The following is a 17,175-nucleotide window of genomic DNA, read 5'->3' as shown; positions in this document are numbered from 1 at the left end:
GGCTTCGCTCCACCTGAGGGCCTGGCCGAGATCTCGGAGGCGGGGTCTGAGCAAATGGGGGTGGGGCTGTGGGCTTGCTGGGGGCGGGGCCTGGCCCATGGGGGCGGGGCTGGTGGGCTGCCTAGTGGGCGGGCGGGTCCCCAGCAGGAACGTAGGACCCCTCCTGAGGGCAGTGCTGGCTTCCCCTGCTGACCCCTGTGCTTTCCGTGTCCTCACCAGAGGCAAGAGCGCTTCGCTGAGAGGCCAGCCCTTCTGGAGCTGGAGAGATTCGTGAGTAGGGACAGTGGGGACGGGAGCCAGAGGCGTTCCCAGCCTCACATCACTAAGTTTGGACCAAGAGAGCCACATTGCCCTTCCCAGCTGGCCCCCGGCCTTCCCCTGTCCTCAGCCTCACTCGGTTTCTGAACTTTCCCTGTTCATTCCAGGAGCGCAGGGCCCTGGAACGCAAGGCTGCAGAGCTGGAGGAAGAGCTGAAGGTGGGGGCTGTGGGGGCTGTGGGCAGAGGGCCGAGGGTGGGCGGGGGCGCAACCCACTAGGGCTGCCCAGCTGACCCTTTGCCGTCCCCCAGGCCCTGTCTGACCTCCGCGCTGACAACCAGCGCCTCAAGGATGAGAATGCAGCGTTGATCCGCGTTATCAGCAAACTCTCCAAGTGACCTGGAGGGACTTTCCCGCACCCGTATTTATACAGCTGCTTCTGCCACACGCACCCCTTCCCCCGTGTGAACACGAGTGACAGGGCTCCGGGGGAAGTCTCAGAGAAGCCATAGCCCCCCTGGGACCTCCGAACTGGGAGGGGAGCAGAGTCCCCAGGAGCCAAGGGGGCCACCCGAGGCCAGGATGGAGGTGGGAGGCCGAGCCAAGTAGGGGGACGTTGCCAGAGGGGACCAGGGCCAGAGCCGGGACTAGGAAGGAACTGAGGACCAAGAAGTGCAAGGACCAGTAGCCAGGACCAGAGTGGCCGCCTGGAGGTCCCCCTCTCACGTGTGATGCCACCCCGTCACCCCCCCTCCTGAGCAGGGATCCAAGACTGTGCCGAGAGTCCTGCCGGCCTCAGCCAGGTGGGCCTGTATATAGGGTCCATGTGCAATAGGGAGGGACGTCTTCTATTTTTTGCTGCCCCCTCCCCGCCCACTGTCTGGGGCAGGGGGAGAAGGTATTTTCGAGATAAAGCACAGGCACCACAAATAAAAGTCGTGAAGTTGCCACTCAAGGTCTGTGTTCCCAGCCAGAGGGAGGGCGCCGTTTCCTGCTTCTGTGCTGGGGGGCTGTGCATGTCTGTGACCAAACCACTGGGCCGCTGGGTGGGGTGCCAAGGGGTGGGCTGGTGCTTGCTCACCTGTGTGGCAGAGGAGCTTCAGGATGAGCCCCCAGCGGGAGTGAAGGCTCCAAGACGGAGCCGGCGTGATCACAGGCAGGGGGCTGAGGGAAAGTTGATGGGGGCAGGAAGGATCAGCGGGCAAGACCTCGGGCCAGGGATATGGAGCTGCGGAGCTTGGGTTTTGCCATCAGTGTCTTTGGAACAGATTTAGTCAATTGCCAACATTTAACATTTGGAGTAATCTGTGTATAAAATTCGAATTCCGGCTGGGTGCGGTGGTTCATGCCTGTGATCCCAACACTTTGGGAGGCTGAGGCAGGCAGATCATTTGAGGTCAGGAGTTCAAGACCAGCCTGGCCAACATGGTGAAACCCCATCTCTAGTAAAAATGCAAAAATTAGCCAGGCGTGGTGGCGGCACCTGTAGTCCCATCTACTCTACTCGGGAGGCTGAGGCAGGAGAATCGCTTGAACCTGGGAGGCAGAGGTTGCAGTGAGCCGAGATCGAGTCACTGCACTTCAGCCTGGGCAACAGAGTGAGACTCCATCTCAAAAAGGGGGGAAAAAAGGAATTTTGACTTCTTTTGAAAAAACAGGAATCTGTGACAATATGAACTCTTCAGTCCTGCATAGCCACAGTTGACTAGAGCTGAGTAGGAGCCATCTTCTGAGATGAGGCATTCATTCATTCATTCGGTAATTACTGTAACACCAGGAAGAACAGGACTTAGTAAGTACAGTGTGACTGATAATTACTGAACAAAACAAAGATCCAATACTTTTAGGAGGGGAGCATCCAATGTTAAATGTATTTCAAGGCGGCAGCGCTCTGGAGAAAAGAAGGGTTGGGAAGGCGGGTGCGTGTGTGTGCACATGTGTTTTGAATAGAGTGGTCTAGGCAGGCCTCACGGAAAAGCTGGCACAGGTAGAGGCTTGAAGGTGGTGGAGAGGGAGCTGTGTAGTGACGGAAGGGTGCTCTGGATGATGAGAGCTGTGTGTGTGGAGGCCCTGGGGTAGGAATGCACCTGATGTGTTGCAGGAAGCTGAGGAGCTGGAGAAAGCAGGGAATGAGGTTCGAGAGGTCACGGCGGCTGTGTGGGGACTTGGCCCTGGGAAGGGCTTGAGCTTTGAGGTGAGAGCCCTGGGTGGGTTTTGGAGCATGGCCATGGCCTGACTTAGGTTTTAACAGGTCCCTCTGGCTGTTGTGTGGAGAACAGACTGGGGGTTGGTGGTGAGGACTGGGGAGACCAGCTAAGGGGCTACTGGTAAAATCCCGGCAAGAGAGATGGTGGCTCTGGCCGGGGTGACGGGAGTAGAGATGGTGAGAGATGGTCAGGTTCTGAGAATATTGGAAGATGCAGCTGCCAGGATGTTCAAACAAGCTGGCCTGTGACGGGAGTAGGGCTGAGGCCCAGCTGGCTCACTTGGTCTCTTGTTGGGTTCCTGCAGACCTTTCAGTTTGCAGCCTGGGTGGTGTGAGCCCCGGGGGCTTATTGGGGAGGGGAAAATGGAGCAAGGAGGTTTGGGGGAATTGCCTACCTTTCCGATTCCCCTGTTAAGAATGAGTGGTGGGGCCCCGGGCAAGTGGTAGAGGGGCTGAGAGTATTCTGGGCAGAAGCGACCACATGAACCAAGCCTGGCAGCAGGAGGAGGGAGCTGAGCCCTGTGGGGTCGAAGCCGGTGAGCCAAGTGGCAGCCTGTGACTGCCAAGCTGGGGCCTGGGTTTTGTCTGGTGGGCCATAGGGAGCCAAGGGAAGTGTGTGAGTAGGATCTAGGGACGGGGCAGATAGGGGAAGGACTCTTGGAGATCCAAAGAGGAAGGAAGGAACCGGAAGGAACCAGGCAGGAGTTGGCAAAGTGGGGACTGAGAACTCCTGCCTGCCCCAGGAGGATCTCTCTGATCCTTTCCCATCTTGGAGGGCGCCACCTGGTGCCCCAGGTTGGAACAACTCGGGGACAGGCTTGAGGCCCATAGGCCCGCAGTAATCTGGGGAAGCGGAGCCACGGAAGGAAGAGAAAGGACCATTCTTCCCAAAGGCAGAGAGTGTCCAGTCTGGAAATGGGGGGGATCCAGAGAAAAGCAAACCTTACCAGCCGCTTGGACAATGGGGAAAAGAATGTTACAGGGCTCGCCAGAGGGGAAGGGAGCTAGTTCTTGAGGGAGGAGGAAGTTTTCAGTTGGCTGCCATCTCCCAGGACAAAAAGTGACCAGAAAGCTGTGGCATGCTGGGGAGGCTGCCAGTTCCACCTGGCAGGGCCATGGCAGGAGGTGGGGAACTGGCTTCGGGGATGAGGGCAGGCTTCGCCACAGTGAGTGAGTGAGCTGAATAGGAGGAGTTTGCCAGGCAGGGAATGGCTGTTTCGGCCAGCAGAGGTAGCAAGTGCAAACCGCAGAGGTTGAAGGGGCTTGGGAGAGTTTGGAGAAGGGCAGGGCCAGGATGCAGGAAGGAATGAAGTGAGAACCTTGGTTCTCAGGGAACCAAGGGAGCCGCGAGCCAGGGAAACCCAAAGATGGGGCAGGCTGGACTTGGCTGGCTAGGAGGTCAGGAGGGAGCCTGGTTTGGGACCCGGGGGATGGAAAGGAGGGTTCTGAGAGAGAAACCAAAAAAGGTGGAACATCTTCCAGGTTCCTTGAGGCTGTGACTGGGGCAAGGGGAAGGTTTCTGGGCCCCCTGGTAGCCGGGTAGAGGACAGCAGTTGACACACCATCTGCCAAGTAAGGAGGCTGTTTATAGGCTGGGCGGCATATTACAATGCTCAGGGCTCTACTGCACCCTCTTGGGGGTCTGCTAGCGCTTTCCGTAGACTGTCTCCACGCCCTCCCCACTCACAGCCAGTCCAGATCTGCCCCGGAGGGACTGCAGCAAGGATTATTCAGTCTGTCCACGGGGATGGGGGAAGACCGGGGCCGGAGCAGATTGGCCATCCTTCAGAAGACCGACTTCTGCTATTGAGGAGTCTGAAGAGTCCGTTCTCACACGGGGCCTGGTCACTTTTTGCGAAGGGCGCCGGGCAGGTCAAATGACCTCCATTTCCATCCCGCCTTCCACCTTCTTCTTTTGCTTCTCCATCACTGCCTCCAGCTCTGACACTTTCTCTTTGTCCTAGAGAGCAGGGTGGAAATCGCTTTGTCCTGGTGTCCGAGCCCTCGCCCTCGGCGTCCCAACCCCACCCAGACCCAGGGACCAGCGGCCCGGCTCACCTCCAGCAGGGCGCGCTGCACGGTGACCTGGCTGTACACACGCGCCCCCTCCTCGGGGCTCACCGCCCGCAGCTCCTCCTTCTGCAGCGAGAAAAGCTGCGCCCCAGTCAGCACACCCAGCGCGTCCACGGTCCTGAGCGAGGGCAGCCGGGGCGCAGTCAGGCAGGTCGCCGTCAGGCAGGTCGCCGGATGCCCCAGCCCCCGTCACTCATGTCACGCCCACCCGGCGATGATCCAATCAGAACAGCTCCGGGGGGCAGGGCCCACACCCCCTGAACCCCACCCACCAATCACAATGTGCCACCCAGGGGGCGTGGTCATATGCTTTCGAAGGGTACGGGATTTCCCTAAGGAATCCAGTCGGAGTCTGAAAACACATGGCAATCACAGCCTGCCACTGGATGTTGCTACCAGACAGACCTTCACTTCGGGCTAATCCCGGCTCCCTGTGGTCTCCACGACTACTGCCCCCCGACTCCCGGCCGATCGGAACGCTCCGCTCCCAGCCTGCGTATCAACCCGCGCCGAGCCGGCCCCCGCCCCACTCACCCGGAGCTAAAGCCCTTGGCCTGCAGCCAGGCTCGGACCTCGGAGGCGTCCGATTGCGGGCTGAGCTGCGGTTCCGGAGCGCGGGGCCCTGGGACTGCGCGGCTCGGGCCCGAGCGGCCCTGGGCCAGGCGCGCCTGCAGTTCCTCGTTGACAATGAGCATCTGGGAGAATTTCTCTGCAGGTGGGAAACCCGGAGGGAGGGAGTGGGGGCTCAGGGCGAGGGGTCCTGGGGCCAGAGGGCGGGGGGGTGCTCCAGCCTCCCCAGAATGGGGCAGGAGTCCATTTGCTCTTTCTGAGCCCCCGTTTCCCTGCCTGGAAAGCAAGGATAAGAACCTCTCCCCACAGCCGGCGTCCCCACCACTCACCCTTCTCGCTGGGGTCCAAGCTGTTGAGGCTATCGCAGCTGTCCCAGCGGGGCCGAGCCAGAGCTGGAGGTGGGGCTGGGGCTGGGGCTGGTGGCGGAGGAGGAGTGCTGTTCTGAAAGGGAGCAGAGGAGAGCACCTGGGTTAGGGAGAGGAATCAGAGTCCCAGCCTCTCCCCTTTCTGGAGATGCATTTATGAACCCCCAGTCACCACCTGCACCAGCACTCTTGACAGCTGATCCCCACGCCCCTTGTTCCCAGTATCTGGTCCCAGCCTCTCCTCCCTCAAGACCCCAGCGTCTGCGCCGGCTCACCAGGCTGCGGGCAGAGCTTTGGCAGTGGTGCAACCGGGGTCCGGGGTGGGGTGTCAGGATGTTATAGGGCACATATCCCTCCTGCCCCGCTGGGTCCCGAACCTTCCACCACTTGCGCCTGTCATCCAGGACCTGCGTGCGGTAAAAGGCAGAAGGTTCAGAGCCTGCATCTGCAGCTAGGGCTGCCTAATTCCTGCCCCTCAGCCTCCCGCTCCTCTAACCTCCAGTACGTCCCGCTGCTTGACCGACAGCTCACTGCTGTTGCGGGCCTGGAAGTCATAATTACACAGGACCCATTTTCCTGCTGTCTCTGACTCCAGCTGAGGCTCAGATTCTGGCTCCAAGTCTTGGTGACTGAGGAGAAGCAGGAGGGTTGGAGATAAGGAGGCAGCCAGCCCCATTGCTCTGGGGTGCAGGGTGCTGGTGTGAGCTAGGGTTAGAGCCAAGCAGGGGGCACAGCAGGGGCCAGGTTAATACTGTTAATAGAAATTTGAAACGAGAATAACAGCCTGAATATGTTTTGCCCCCTCCGTTGTTTGGCATTGTGCTGTAGGCATATGCAGTGGGTACTATCCCATCATCGATTCCATTTTACAGAGGAGAATGAGGCTCAGAGAGATAAAACCACTTGCCTACATCACACAGCTAGAAACAGCTGTCATTTATTGAGCATCTAATAGGCACTAGGCTTAAATATCATAACTCATGAGCATAATAAAAACAATAGCTATGCCGGGCACGGTGGCTCACGCCTGTAATCCCAGCGCTCTGGGAGACCGAGGAGGGCAGATCACAAGGTCAAGAGATCAAGACCATCCTGGCCAACATGGTGAAACCCTGTCTATACTGAAAAATACACAAATTAGCTGGGTGTGGTGGCGCGTGCCTGTAGTCCCAGCTACTCTGGAGGCTGAGGCAGGAGAATCGCTTGAATCTGGCAGGCAGAGGCTGCAGTGAGCTGAGATCTCACCACTGCACTCCAGCCTGATGACAGAGTGAGACCCTGTCTCAAAAAACAAACAATAGCTACCACTTCTGTAGCACTTACTATGTGCTAGGCACTGTTATGTATATTAGTTGATTTGACCTTCATGACAACCGTTGGTAGAACCATGAATTTGGACTCCCCTCTCCCCGCCCCCAGTTTCTTCCTCCCCCAGAGACCCTATTATCTTCTCCATTTTCACAGAGGAGGAAGCTGAGGCACAGGGATGTAAAGGTCACAGGTGGCATCGCCAGCCTGGGACCAGGGCAGTCCATGTCTGAATAATGCTGCCCTCCTTTGCAGGCAGCTGGACTTGAACTTGAACATGGTCACAGCCTTGAGCCTTGAACTGCTAGTTCCTACAACACCACAGACTTCTCACTGTTCCAGGAAGGGATTACCATCATTCCCAGTTTCCCTGCAAAGAACTTGAGGCTCAGAGAAAGTGACTTGAAGCTGTGAACAGGGAGGGGGGTTGCGATATCAGGCAGCTGGGGGCAGGGGTGGGATTTCAGCTCTGACTCCCAATAAGAGGGACCTCAGCCTGGATCAGGCCTACCTGTGCAGGGGGGAGGGGGGGTCTTCAGGGCCGCGGCACCCCCTGTGTGGGGCTGGCAGCTCCCAGCACGCTGTCCCTGCTGAGACCCTCTGCCCAGGCCCTCACCTAGACCCCCCTTTGTCTCCTCCAGCCTCACTGCTTTGTTTTCGTCTCCTCCCATGTTGTTTCCCTCCAATCTGCCCTCTATTTGCTCAAGGACCCTAGAGTTCTGGTCCATCTACTTCATTTCCTCCCCCAGGACCCAGAGTCTGAACCCCCACTGCTTGGTAGAACCTGACGTGGAATGTCCTTTTTCCCCCAGGGACCTAGGAGTCCAGGTCTCAAGCTTCAATCTTATCCTTTTAACCCTTAAACCTTTTAACCCAGTCCGACACCCAGCAGTGACTTAGACAATTGCATTAGAGCGTCTGGAAAACCAAGAGGTTAATCACCCAGCCTTTACCCCTCTCCGGGGCCCAGAGATACTACCACTTCCTAACTTTCCCAGAAACTTGCCCCCAAGCCCTTGAAGTCCCAAGCCTGCTCCTCTGGGTCTCCAGGATCCCAAGCACCAGACTTGGGCTCTTCTTCAAAACCCAAAGGTCGAATTCCCCAGCCTCTCCCCTCCAATATCCAGGGCTCTGTCCTCGTAGGGAGCCCAGACATGGTGCTTCCCAGGCCCTGAGAAACCAAACTGCCTTCTTCCAGCCTTTTGGGGATCCAGAGATCCAACCTCTCAGACTTTACCCACTCCCAGCCCCTTTCCTCCCTTAGGCCCGGAAACCCCGGTCTCCATTCCCTCCTCCCTTGGCCCCAGAAGTCTGGATCCCGCCCCCTCCCTCCCTGCTCCTCCCTCTCTCCCGGCCCCGGCCCGCCCCTTCACCATCTCACCCACCTGAAAAGAGCCAGGAAGACAGAAGGAAAAACACAGAAAAAAAGGGGGCGGAGTCAACACCGGGAGCCCCCGGGAAGCACCCCTCCTGGACCCCCTTGCCCTGCCCTGGGGCGGACACTCACCCATTGACAGCGACCTGGGGGGCGCTTTGCTGCAGGAAGTAAGAGAGTCGGGTCAGGCGGACCGGCCACGCCCCCACCCCGGACTTCCCAGCCTCGGCCCTGCCGTGTCGCTTGGGGGAGCTGGCTGCTCCCCTGAAAGCCTCAGCCTCACCTGCCGGCGCCTCCGCTCGTGCTGTAGCTGTTTCTCAACTGGGTCTTCCCAAGCGCGGCCCTGCGGGTCAGTAACCGGCGGCTCCCAGCCGCTGAAGAACTCGGGTCTGTATGGGGGTCCCTCTTCCGGGGGCAGCTCCAGCCTGCAGCCAGGGACAGGGCCAAGAGCTCAGGGATCCTGGTACAGCCCCCAGCTGAGCTCTGTCATTAACTTCACTAAGTTTTCCCCTAAAGCTCTCTGTATCTAGCCCCGCCACTTTTCACCAAGTCCTGCCGGTACCTCCAAGCCCAACCCAACAGTAATTTATATTTCTAGGCCGGGTGCAGTGGCTCACGCCTGTAATCCCAGCATTTTGGGAGGCCAAGATGGAAGGATCGCTTGAGGCCAGGAGTTCAAGACCAGCCTGGGCAACATATTGAGACCCGCCCCCCACGCCCATCCATCTCTCTCTCTCTCTGGAAAAAAAATTGCCTTATCCAGCCTCTAAATTTCACCTCTGATTCCAAATCAGGTTTTCCTTAAGCTCGGTTTCAGGTTCTGACCCTTTCCCTACGAAACTCCCAGCCCCCAGTGCACAGACTCTGTCCCATCGCCAAAGTTATAGACCAAACTTTCCAGAAGCCCCGCCCCTTCGCGTAGCCCCGCTCCTGCCCCGTAGCCCCTCTATTCCTTTAAGCCCCACCTTTTCTTTCAATCTGATTGGTCTGCTGGTCTTAAATCTTTCCTTCATATTAATTTCTGGCCTTTCCGCCAATTGAATCTTGGCATCTGTCCTAAGCCCCGCCCCAACACAACGAAGCCACGCCTCCAACCTGTCCCTTTCCTCCTAGTCTCATTTTCCAATCATCATGCCACTCATCTCCCAGCCCTTAAGCTCCTCCAATCACCACGCCCCCCGCCTCCCAGTCCCACCCCTCACCCGGGGCGGGTCCACGAGTCCCCCAGCGAGGTCCAGAGCTCGTTTTCACGTGGAGTGACGTTGTCCCGCAGCAGCGCCACGGCATCCGACGTCAGGTGCGGCTGCCGCACGCTGCTCGCGAACTCGGGCCCCCCCGACGTGTTCACAATCTGTCAGGGGAGCGGGAGGGGGCAGGCCGTGCCGTCACACCGTCTGCAAGTCGAACCGATTCCTCCCGCCGCAGGGGGGCCCGAGGACCTGGGGCGGGTCTCACCATCTGCAGAGGCCCGAAAAGGAAGTGCAGCAGCTCCGGGGAGGAGGGGTCGGCGATGTTGCCGCGCAGCCGGGCCTGGGGCGTGGGGAGGGAGATGGTTGGCGTGGGTGCGGGGACGGGGCAGCTTCACCGTGCCCGCGCCCCGGCCCAGGGGCGGACGCGTCCTCACCAGCAGGCTGAAGGCGTACTTGATCTTCTGCAGCACGTCGGTGTACTCGGCCTCCGAGGGCGGCTTGGCCCGCAGCGTCAGGAGGCCCTCTGCGGGGGCCGACGGGCGCGGCGATGGGGACGCGGGGCCAGCACCAGGCAGGCAGAGAGAGAGGTGGACACCCGGTTAAGATGGCTGTGAGGTCAGCCCTGGTAAGTGGCGGGAGGGGAGACCCTGGGGAGAGGGGGGGCATCTGGAAGTGATCGGGAGGGGGGTTCAGATCCCACGCGGGGGTGCCCTTACCCCCAGCCGCTCGGCGCCGGGTCCTGCGGCCGCGTTCCCGGTGCTCCAGCACCCTGGCCGCCTCCGCCGACTTCTGCAGCCTCGATACGAAGCTCTCTACGTCGTCGAACACGTGGTTCAGGATGTCCTGGGGGACAGAGGAGGGGACGCTCAGGGCTCCCGAGTTCCAAAACCATCCCCGTCGAAGCCCTGAACCTGAGCACCTAGACACGTCCCCAGACAGGCCCCGCCCCAAACACCTGGCCGCGCCCTACAACCAAGCCCCGCCCCTTCCCCGCCTCCATAACGCCGAAGTCTGACCAGATTGACGGAGAACTCCTATCCCGCAGCTGGCCCCGCCCCCCACGCCCTAGCCCCGCCTCCAGTCGTCTGGCCCCGCCCCCAGCCCCTTTCCCGCGCGGCTCACCACTTCCCGCTCCGCTTGCAGAGCCGCCAGGTCAGGACCCCGGGGACCCAGGTCCGGGGAGGCCGGGTCAGCGCTGCTCGAGGTCCCCGCGGGCCCAGGCCTCTGCGTCTCCTCTGCCTCGGGAATGGGCTTCGCCTGGGGTCGCCCGCGGCCTGCGCCCCGCTCCACGGTGCTGATCACTGCGCGGACGGACGGGCGGCGCTGCAGGGGCGGGGTCTCAGCGGCGGGCGAGCGGTCGCGCTGCAACTCCTCCTGCGTGGCCCTGCAGAGGGCGACGGGGACACCAAGGCTGGGTCCACTGAGGGGTCCATGGAGGGGGAAATCCGGGGCGCAGAACGAGACACACTGAGGCTCAAAGGGAGTAAACAAGTTCAACGAGGTAGGGAGAAATCCGATATGGGGAGGGGTAGCACCTCTCTAGAGTGAAACTGAGGGCCTGGACAGGGAACAGGGAAAAGAAGTAAGAGTTCTGGGGAGTCATCTCGTCTGGGAGGTACAGACAAGACTCGACTAGGTTGTGCTTGACTCCATGCAAAACTTGCTCCGTTCCAGTCTGGTGTTGTAGACTGAGGCACAGGGAGGGGAAACCGGCTTCCCAGAGACCCCGCCAACTTCTTCCTTCTCACCTGAGCGCCGCCGCCCTGCGCTCCCCGCGGCCGGAGCGGTAATTGTGCAGAGCCCCCTGGATGTCCTCTCGGATCAGCTCCGCCTGCCAATCACACATCAGGCCACGCCTCCCCACGCCGCACCCCCTTCCTACCCGGGCCACGCCCCTGGCCGATTTTTCTGCTCCGTCCCAGCCCACGTGCGTACATCGTTCACGCCTATGTTCCCACGCACGTCCACACTCTGGACTCACCCCTCGCCCTACACCTGTCCCTGCCCCAAACCACGACCTGGCCCATGGAGACCCAGTCCAGGTGGTTTCTCGCCCCCATCCTCGTCCTGGTTGCTCCCCCAGGCCCTACTTGCCCATGTTCTGTTCATGTCCTCATCCCACCCTCATGTGCTATCTTGACCCTGGGTCCAGTCTCCTCAAACCCCACTCCCTTTCAGAACTTCCTTCCCAGGTCCCATGCCCTTCCTTGCTGTGATCCCGCCTTAGCCCTATGCCCCGCCCCACCTAGAGGCCCCACCCATTTCCGCCCCGGCTCCAGGCTCCGCCCAGTTCCAGCTCCGCCCCCAGAGCCAACCCGAACGCCGTCTGCTCACCCCAAGGCGCAGGCCCTGGAAGAAGTGCACGTCGGGCTGCGCGCGCTCGGGTTCCTGGCACACGAGCAGCAGCAGCGAGCGGCTCCGGCCGGGTGGCATCACCGCATCACAACGCACGATGGCGCCCAGCGGGTATGACTCCAGCTCCTCCTGCCGGGTGGGATGGCAGGGTAAACTGAGGCCCCGAAATGATGGTACTACTAAATGGCGACGGGAGTGTGGGCCAGCAGGTCAGGGCAACCTCACGCAGTTAGGGAGTTAGGGATAACACCCCTGTTTAATAGATGAGGCTATTAAGGCTCAAGAAGGGGGCTGGGGTCCCTCGCCAGAGTTCCCAGAGGAAAGACATGCAGGAGCCAAGATTCACACCCAGACCCCCTGAAGTCCCTGCCCCAGACACTCCTCCCACCCACGTGCCCCCTGGCACCTTGGAGGCCGGGTCGAGCAGCGTGACATGGTCGGGAGACACTCGCAGCAGCATCTCCTGTGCCCAGACTCGGCCCTGGCTATCCATGACGGCCAGCTTCCTGGAGGCATCCTCCACGGTGTGCACGCCATCGTCCTCACCCAGGCAGAACGTCACCAGGTGCTGGTACGGACCAGGGAGACAGCAGTGAGGCCCAAGATGATGCCAGGTGGGCTCAGAATCCCCCAGAATAATCAGACTTTCAGCCTGAGACTAACCACACCTCCTCCAGGAAGCCTTCCTTGATCACCTGCTCCACAAATCAGCTCCTCCTCCCAGTGCTCTTTGTTTCCCTTTCATCAGAGTGACTAGCACCTGAGTCTGGCTTCTCACAGACTGGAGGCTCCTTGCGGGCAGGGAAGGAGTCTGGATTACAGCTCTCTCCTTCTAAATGCCTCCTCGGGTCTCCCGCTGTGCCCCCTGCCACCTCCATTAGAGCACCAGGCACCTCCGTGGGTTCCTCTGGACCTTGTCTACCCCCTCCTCATGCAGGGCTGTGTCTTGATTTGTCCCCATGGTCCCACTGTCCAGCACAACAGCTAGCCCGGAGAAAAGGCTGGCAGATTTGAGTGGACCCGAGGTCCCTGACTTCATATCCATGACTGAGGTGAGGCAACGGAGGTCCGTTTTACAGATGGGCAAACTGACTTTCCACATGCTTCCTGCTTGGGGGCCCAGCTGCTTTCCAAAGACCTATCTCCTGAGGCCACATTTGCCCTAGAAGATGTCCTGGGGAACATAGATCCCAGACTCACATTGACTGGGTACTGGGATACATCAGCCATAACCACTGTGGAGTAACGCTTCCTCTGCTCTGCCAGGGGAGAAAGAAAATGAGCCTGGGAGTCCAGGCCCTCAGCCCCTCCTCCCTCAGACCCAGGAGTCCAGCCTCAACCCCTCCTCCCTCAGACCCAGGAGTCCAGAGCCCCCAGCCCCACCTTCCTCAGACCCAGGAGTCCAGAGCCCCCAGGCCCTCCTCCTTCAGACCCAGGAGTCCAGGCCCCCAGACCCTCCTCCTTCAGACCCAGGAGTCCAGGCCCCCAGCCCCACCTTCCTCAGACCCAGGAGTCTAGACCTTCAGCTCTTCCTCCTCCCTCAGACCCAGGAGTCCAGAGCCCCCAGGCCCTCCTCCTTCAGACCCAGGAGTCCAGGCCCAGCCTCTCCTCCTCCAAGACCCTGGATTCCAGGTCCTGTTTCTTTAGACCCAGTTCTATGGGCCTGGGGCTCCCTTGCCTCCTACTCACCATAGATAGACTTGGCACTTGGCTTTGGGGCAGCTTCTGGGCTGGTGAAGAAAAGAGGGATGAGTGAGACTGTGGAATTGGGAGCGGACCCTGCAGAAATGCCAAGCAGGGCAGCAAGGGCTTCATTATGAAGGTAATGGGGAGCCATGGAAGGGTTTTTATTATTATTTTTACTATTATTGAGCAGGAGAGCTCAGAGCCAGAGCTGGACTTTAAGAAGACAGGTAGGCCGGACGCGGTAGCTCACGCCTGTAATCCCAGCACTTCGGGAGGCAGAGATGGGCGGATCACAAAGTCAAGAGATCGAGGCCGGGTGCGGTGGCTCAAGCCTGTAATCCCAGCACTTTGGGAGGCCGAGACGGGCGGATCACGAGGTCAGGAGATCGAGACCATCCTGGCTAACACGGTGAAACCCCATCTCTACTAAAAAATACAAAAACACTAGCCGGGCGAGGTGGCGGGCGCCTGTAGTCCCAGCTACTCGGGAGGCTGAGGCAGGAGAATGGCGCAAACCCGGGAGGCGGAGCTTGCAGTGAGCCGAGATCCGGCCACTTGCACTCCAGCCTGGGCCACAGAGCGAGACTCCGTCTCAAAAAAAAAAAAAAAAAAAAAAAAGAGATCGAGACCAGCCTGGCCAACATGGTGAAACCCCATCTCTACTAAAAATACAAAAATTAGCTGGGTGTGGTGGCGGGTGCCTGTAGTCCCAGCTACGTGGGAGGCTGAGGCAGGAGAATTACTTGAACCCGGGAGGCGGAGGTTGCAGTGAGCTGAGATCGCGCCACTGCACTCCAGCCTGGCAACAGCGAGACCCCATCTCGAAAAAAAAGAAGACAGGTCAGGCGGTGGTGCTGGGTGGTAGGGGGAGCGTGGTCTCAACCATGGCATAGTCCTGGATTCAAATCCTCTGTCTACTGCCTCCTTGCCATAAGACCTTGAGAAGGGGACTTAATCTCTCTGCCTCGGTTTCTTTCTGTAACATAGTAACTATCTGGTAGGGCTGTTGGGCAAATTCAGTCAGATGATGCAGGTGAAGTATTGTGAAGCCTCAATAACTGTTATTATCATTCTTAAGATGCTGCCAGGGCTTAGCACACAGAAGTTGCTCAATAAATGGGGATTGTTACAATAGCATTAGTAGTATCTGAAGTAGACAGGGAATTATCTGTTTCCCCTCCCACCCCCATGGGCCAGGCGCTTCCCAGCCGCATCCCTCTCTGTCTCCTCTTGTCCTTGATTTCTTCCTAAGGTTACCTTTCCTAAGAATTCTTGGATCCCCACTTCCATGCGCATAACAGAAGCTCAGAGATCAGGTGGCGTCAGGGGAACTGATAAACCCTTTTTCCCAAACTCCTGTTCCTCATCCCGCTCCTGCCAGTCTGATGTCACCAATTTGATTACCTCTGGGCCAGAGAACTCACTACCTACCATGCAGGTATTTTGACTCATCGCTCATTGTTTTTCTCCCTGCTTACTCTAGGAGACTTGAGTCTTCATTATGAACAGTCCTGATTTTCTAGCAAAGGGTTACTATTTACTAACAAGATAACAATCCCAACAGAGGCTCCTATGAGCTGAGCACCGGCTGTCAGTGAGGTGGCCGGCTAAGTCCTGTAATGCACTATCCCACCAATGTTTCAAAATTGTCCCTGTGTCACAGAGGAGGGGCTGAGGCTCCAAGAGGTGATGTCCTTTGACCGGGGTTACATCAGCATGGAGTGTGAGGGCCGAGCTGGAGCACAGGCCTGTCTGCTCTACAGTGGGGGCCCCTAACCCCAGGCTGGGCAGGGAGGAGAGTGGCTCTGGCTTCCTCCTGAGTGTCCGGGCTTGGGCCAGAGTCTGGGCTGCCAGAAACAGGATCTGCGGGTGTGGGTGAGGAGGCGAGGGGAGGCGGGAGGCGTGCTGGGGCTGGGGCTGGGGCTAGGGGCTGGGGCCTGGGGGCCAGGGGCACTTACCCGGTGGCGGTGCTCATGGTGCTGAGTGGGAGCTCCTGCCCACCTGGAGGTGCCCTGGGAGCCAGCAAAGATGTGAGGGCCTGGCCAGTAGGAGCCTCTAATTCCTACCCCAGCCTCCTCCCTCAACACAGGCATCCAAGCCCCAGCCCCTCCTCCCTCAGACCCAGGAGTCCAGGCCCCCAGTCCCTCCTCCCTCAGACCCAGGAGTCCAGGCCCCCAGTCCCTCCTCCCTAGACCCAGGAGTCCAGGCCCCAGCCCCTCCTCCCTCAGACCCAGGAGTCCAGGCCCCCAGTCCCTCCTCCCTAGACCCAGGAGTCCAGGCCCCCAGTCCCTCCTCCCTAGACCCAGGAGTCCAGGCCCCAGCCCCTCCTCCCTCAGACCCAGGAGTCCAGGCCCCCAGCCCCTCCTCCCTCAGACCCAGGAGTCCAGGCCCCCAGCCCCTCCTCCCTCAGACCCAGGAGTCCAGGCCCCCAATCCCTCCTCCCTCAGATCCAGGAGTCCAGGCCCCCAATCCCTCCTCCCTAGACCCGGGAGTCCAGGCCCCCAATCCCTCCTCCCTCAGACCCACGAGTCCAGGCCCCCAGCCCCTCCTCCCTCAGACCCAGGAGTCCAGACCCCAGTCCCCTCCTCCTTCAGACCCAGGAGTCCAGACCCCCAGCCCCTCCTCCCTCAGACCCAGGAGTCCAGACCCCAGTCCCTCCTCCCTCAGACCCAGGAGTCCAGACCCCAGTCCCTCCTCCCTCAGACCCAGGAGTCCAGACCCCAGTCCCCTTCTCCCTCAGACCCATTGGTCAAATCCCGGCCTCCTTCTCTCTGAACCCGGATCTCCTCACCTGCCTGCTCAGGCTCTGCCCTGCTCTCCGCTGTCCTTTCCGTTCCAGGCTGCCGGCCCCTCCTCCTGCTCCCTCCCAGGGCTGTCCTGCCTCCGCCTCCGCATACCTGAGCGTTCACCTGGCACAGCCTGGCTGGAGTGACCCAGGGGCGGGGCTGGCAGACAGATCCAGGAGGGGCTGACTGCAGGGGAGCCAGGAAACTCTCTGCCTCGTAACAACAGACTAATAGCAAACAGTAAATTTGATGTCACACTTGTTCACAGGTCAGAGTTGAAAGCTCTGTCTTTAAAACTCCCTTGAAATTCTAACAACGGGAGGAAGTTCGAGGTTTGATTTCTGCTTGACAGATGAGGAAGCCGAAGGCTAGAGAGGTTCAACAACTAGTCCATTTCAGCACTTGGCTAAGGGAGGATTTGAACCCGGGGCTGACCTTCTGTCTCCAGGGCCAGTGGCAGTCCCCGTTCTGTGGACACCTCCTGTCCGTTGTCACTGCCTCTGCCTATGCCCTCAACACCCCCCCACCCATCCCGTTCCCCCTTCCTTTGCAAATTTTCCTCCATGACTTCCCCCTGCCATTCTGACAAAAGTTAGATTTAGCTCGATAAGTGCCTGGCCCAGCTCCAAGGATATCACAAAAATGAACAGGCTTCCCAGGCATAAACACCTTTCTAAAATCGCTTTTTGAGAACTCCCTCCATGCCGTAGAGGTTACTAGCAAAGCTTTCCACAGTATTTCTCCCCAGAGCCACGTGAGGGAAGTGTGTCTCGGTGGGAGGCTGTCTTAGTCTTACACATGAGAAAATGAGGCAGAGAAGAGTTAAGAAACTTGCGGCCGGGCGCGGTGGCTCACGCCTGTAATCCCAGCGCTTTGGGAGGCCGAGGCGGGCGGATCACAAGGTCAGGAGATCGAGACCACGGTGAAACCCCGTCTCTACTAAAAATACAAAAAATTAGCCGGGCGCGGTTGTGGGCGCCTGTAGTCCCAGCTACTCGGGAGGC

General features: G+C 59.4%; 2 protein-coding genes and 1 long non-coding RNA gene across 13 annotated transcripts in view; 2 read left to right on the top strand and 1 right to left on the bottom strand.

Annotated features, from left to right (window-relative positions):
- PPP1R12C (protein phosphatase 1 regulatory subunit 12C) overlaps positions 1–1,212 on the top strand; it is a 28,494-nt gene extending 27,282 nt beyond the window's left edge. For all 6 annotated transcript variants that reach the window (XM_015441556.4, XM_015441553.4, XM_015441555.4 and 3 more), the window contains 3 exons: positions 220–270; positions 426–476; positions 569–1,212. In XM_015441556.4, the coding sequence (XP_015297042.2) occupies positions 220–270; positions 426–476; positions 569–655 (189 nt within the window). In that variant the 3' untranslated portion in view covers positions 656–1,212. The remainder of the gene's footprint in view (positions 1–219; positions 271–425; positions 477–568) is intronic.
- A 2,817-nt stretch (positions 1,213–4,029) lies between these two features.
- Positions 4,030–16,227, bottom strand: EPS8L1 (EPS8 signaling adaptor L1). Of its 6 annotated transcripts, none has more exons than XM_045380440.3 (20): positions 16,128–16,227; positions 15,344–15,397; positions 13,389–13,429; positions 12,900–12,958; positions 12,106–12,267; positions 11,679–11,828; positions 11,093–11,175; positions 10,467–10,728; positions 10,061–10,187; positions 9,779–9,867; positions 9,610–9,684; positions 9,357–9,505; positions 8,438–8,579; positions 8,287–8,315; positions 5,968–6,100; positions 5,747–5,878; positions 5,436–5,547; positions 5,071–5,245; positions 4,522–4,654; positions 4,030–4,423 (listed from the first exon to the last, which is right to left on the bottom strand). In XM_045380440.3, the coding sequence occupies exons 2-20, from the start codon at positions 15,358–15,360 to the stop codon at positions 4,337–4,339; spliced, it is 2,157 nt and encodes a 718-aa protein (XP_045236375.1). In that variant the 5' UTR covers positions 15,361–15,397; positions 16,128–16,227; the 3' UTR covers positions 4,030–4,336. The 6 variants fall into 6 exon arrangements, 4 of the variants coding, with proteins under 4 accessions (XP_045236375.1, XP_005590419.1, XP_073880897.1 ...); XM_005590362.4 differs by having other exon boundaries at positions 16,177–16,227; XR_012428016.1 differs by lacking the exon at positions 5,968–6,100 and having other exon boundaries at positions 16,177–16,227.
- Positions 9,812–11,759, top strand: LOC135968401 (uncharacterized). Its single transcript, XR_010583150.2, has 3 exons — positions 9,812–9,969; positions 11,019–11,271; positions 11,624–11,759. It is a non-coding gene; the product is annotated as an uncharacterized lncRNA (long non-coding RNA).
- Positions 16,228–17,175: the final 948 nt, after the last annotated feature.

The sequence above is a fragment of the Macaca fascicularis genome, chromosome 19, assembly GCF_037993035.2.
Source record: "Macaca fascicularis isolate 582-1 chromosome 19, T2T-MFA8v1.1".
Lineage (NCBI taxonomy): Eukaryota > Metazoa > Chordata > Mammalia > Primates > Cercopithecidae > Macaca > Macaca fascicularis.
This window is presented reverse-complemented; position numbering and strand designations above follow the sequence as displayed.

Bases quoted from the DNA above. Each gene is read 5' to 3' on its own strand.
- EPS8L1 (XM_045380440.3), bottom strand. The intron at 11,829-12,105 runs GTGCCAGGGGGC...CCCACCCGGCAG, and splicing joins TGCTCGACCCGGCCTCCAAG to GAGGAGCTGGAGTCATACCC. The intron at 11,176-11,678 runs GTGAGCAGACGG...TGTGATTGGCAG, and splicing joins TCCAGGGCCTGCGCCTTGGG to GCGGAGCTGATCCGAGAGGA.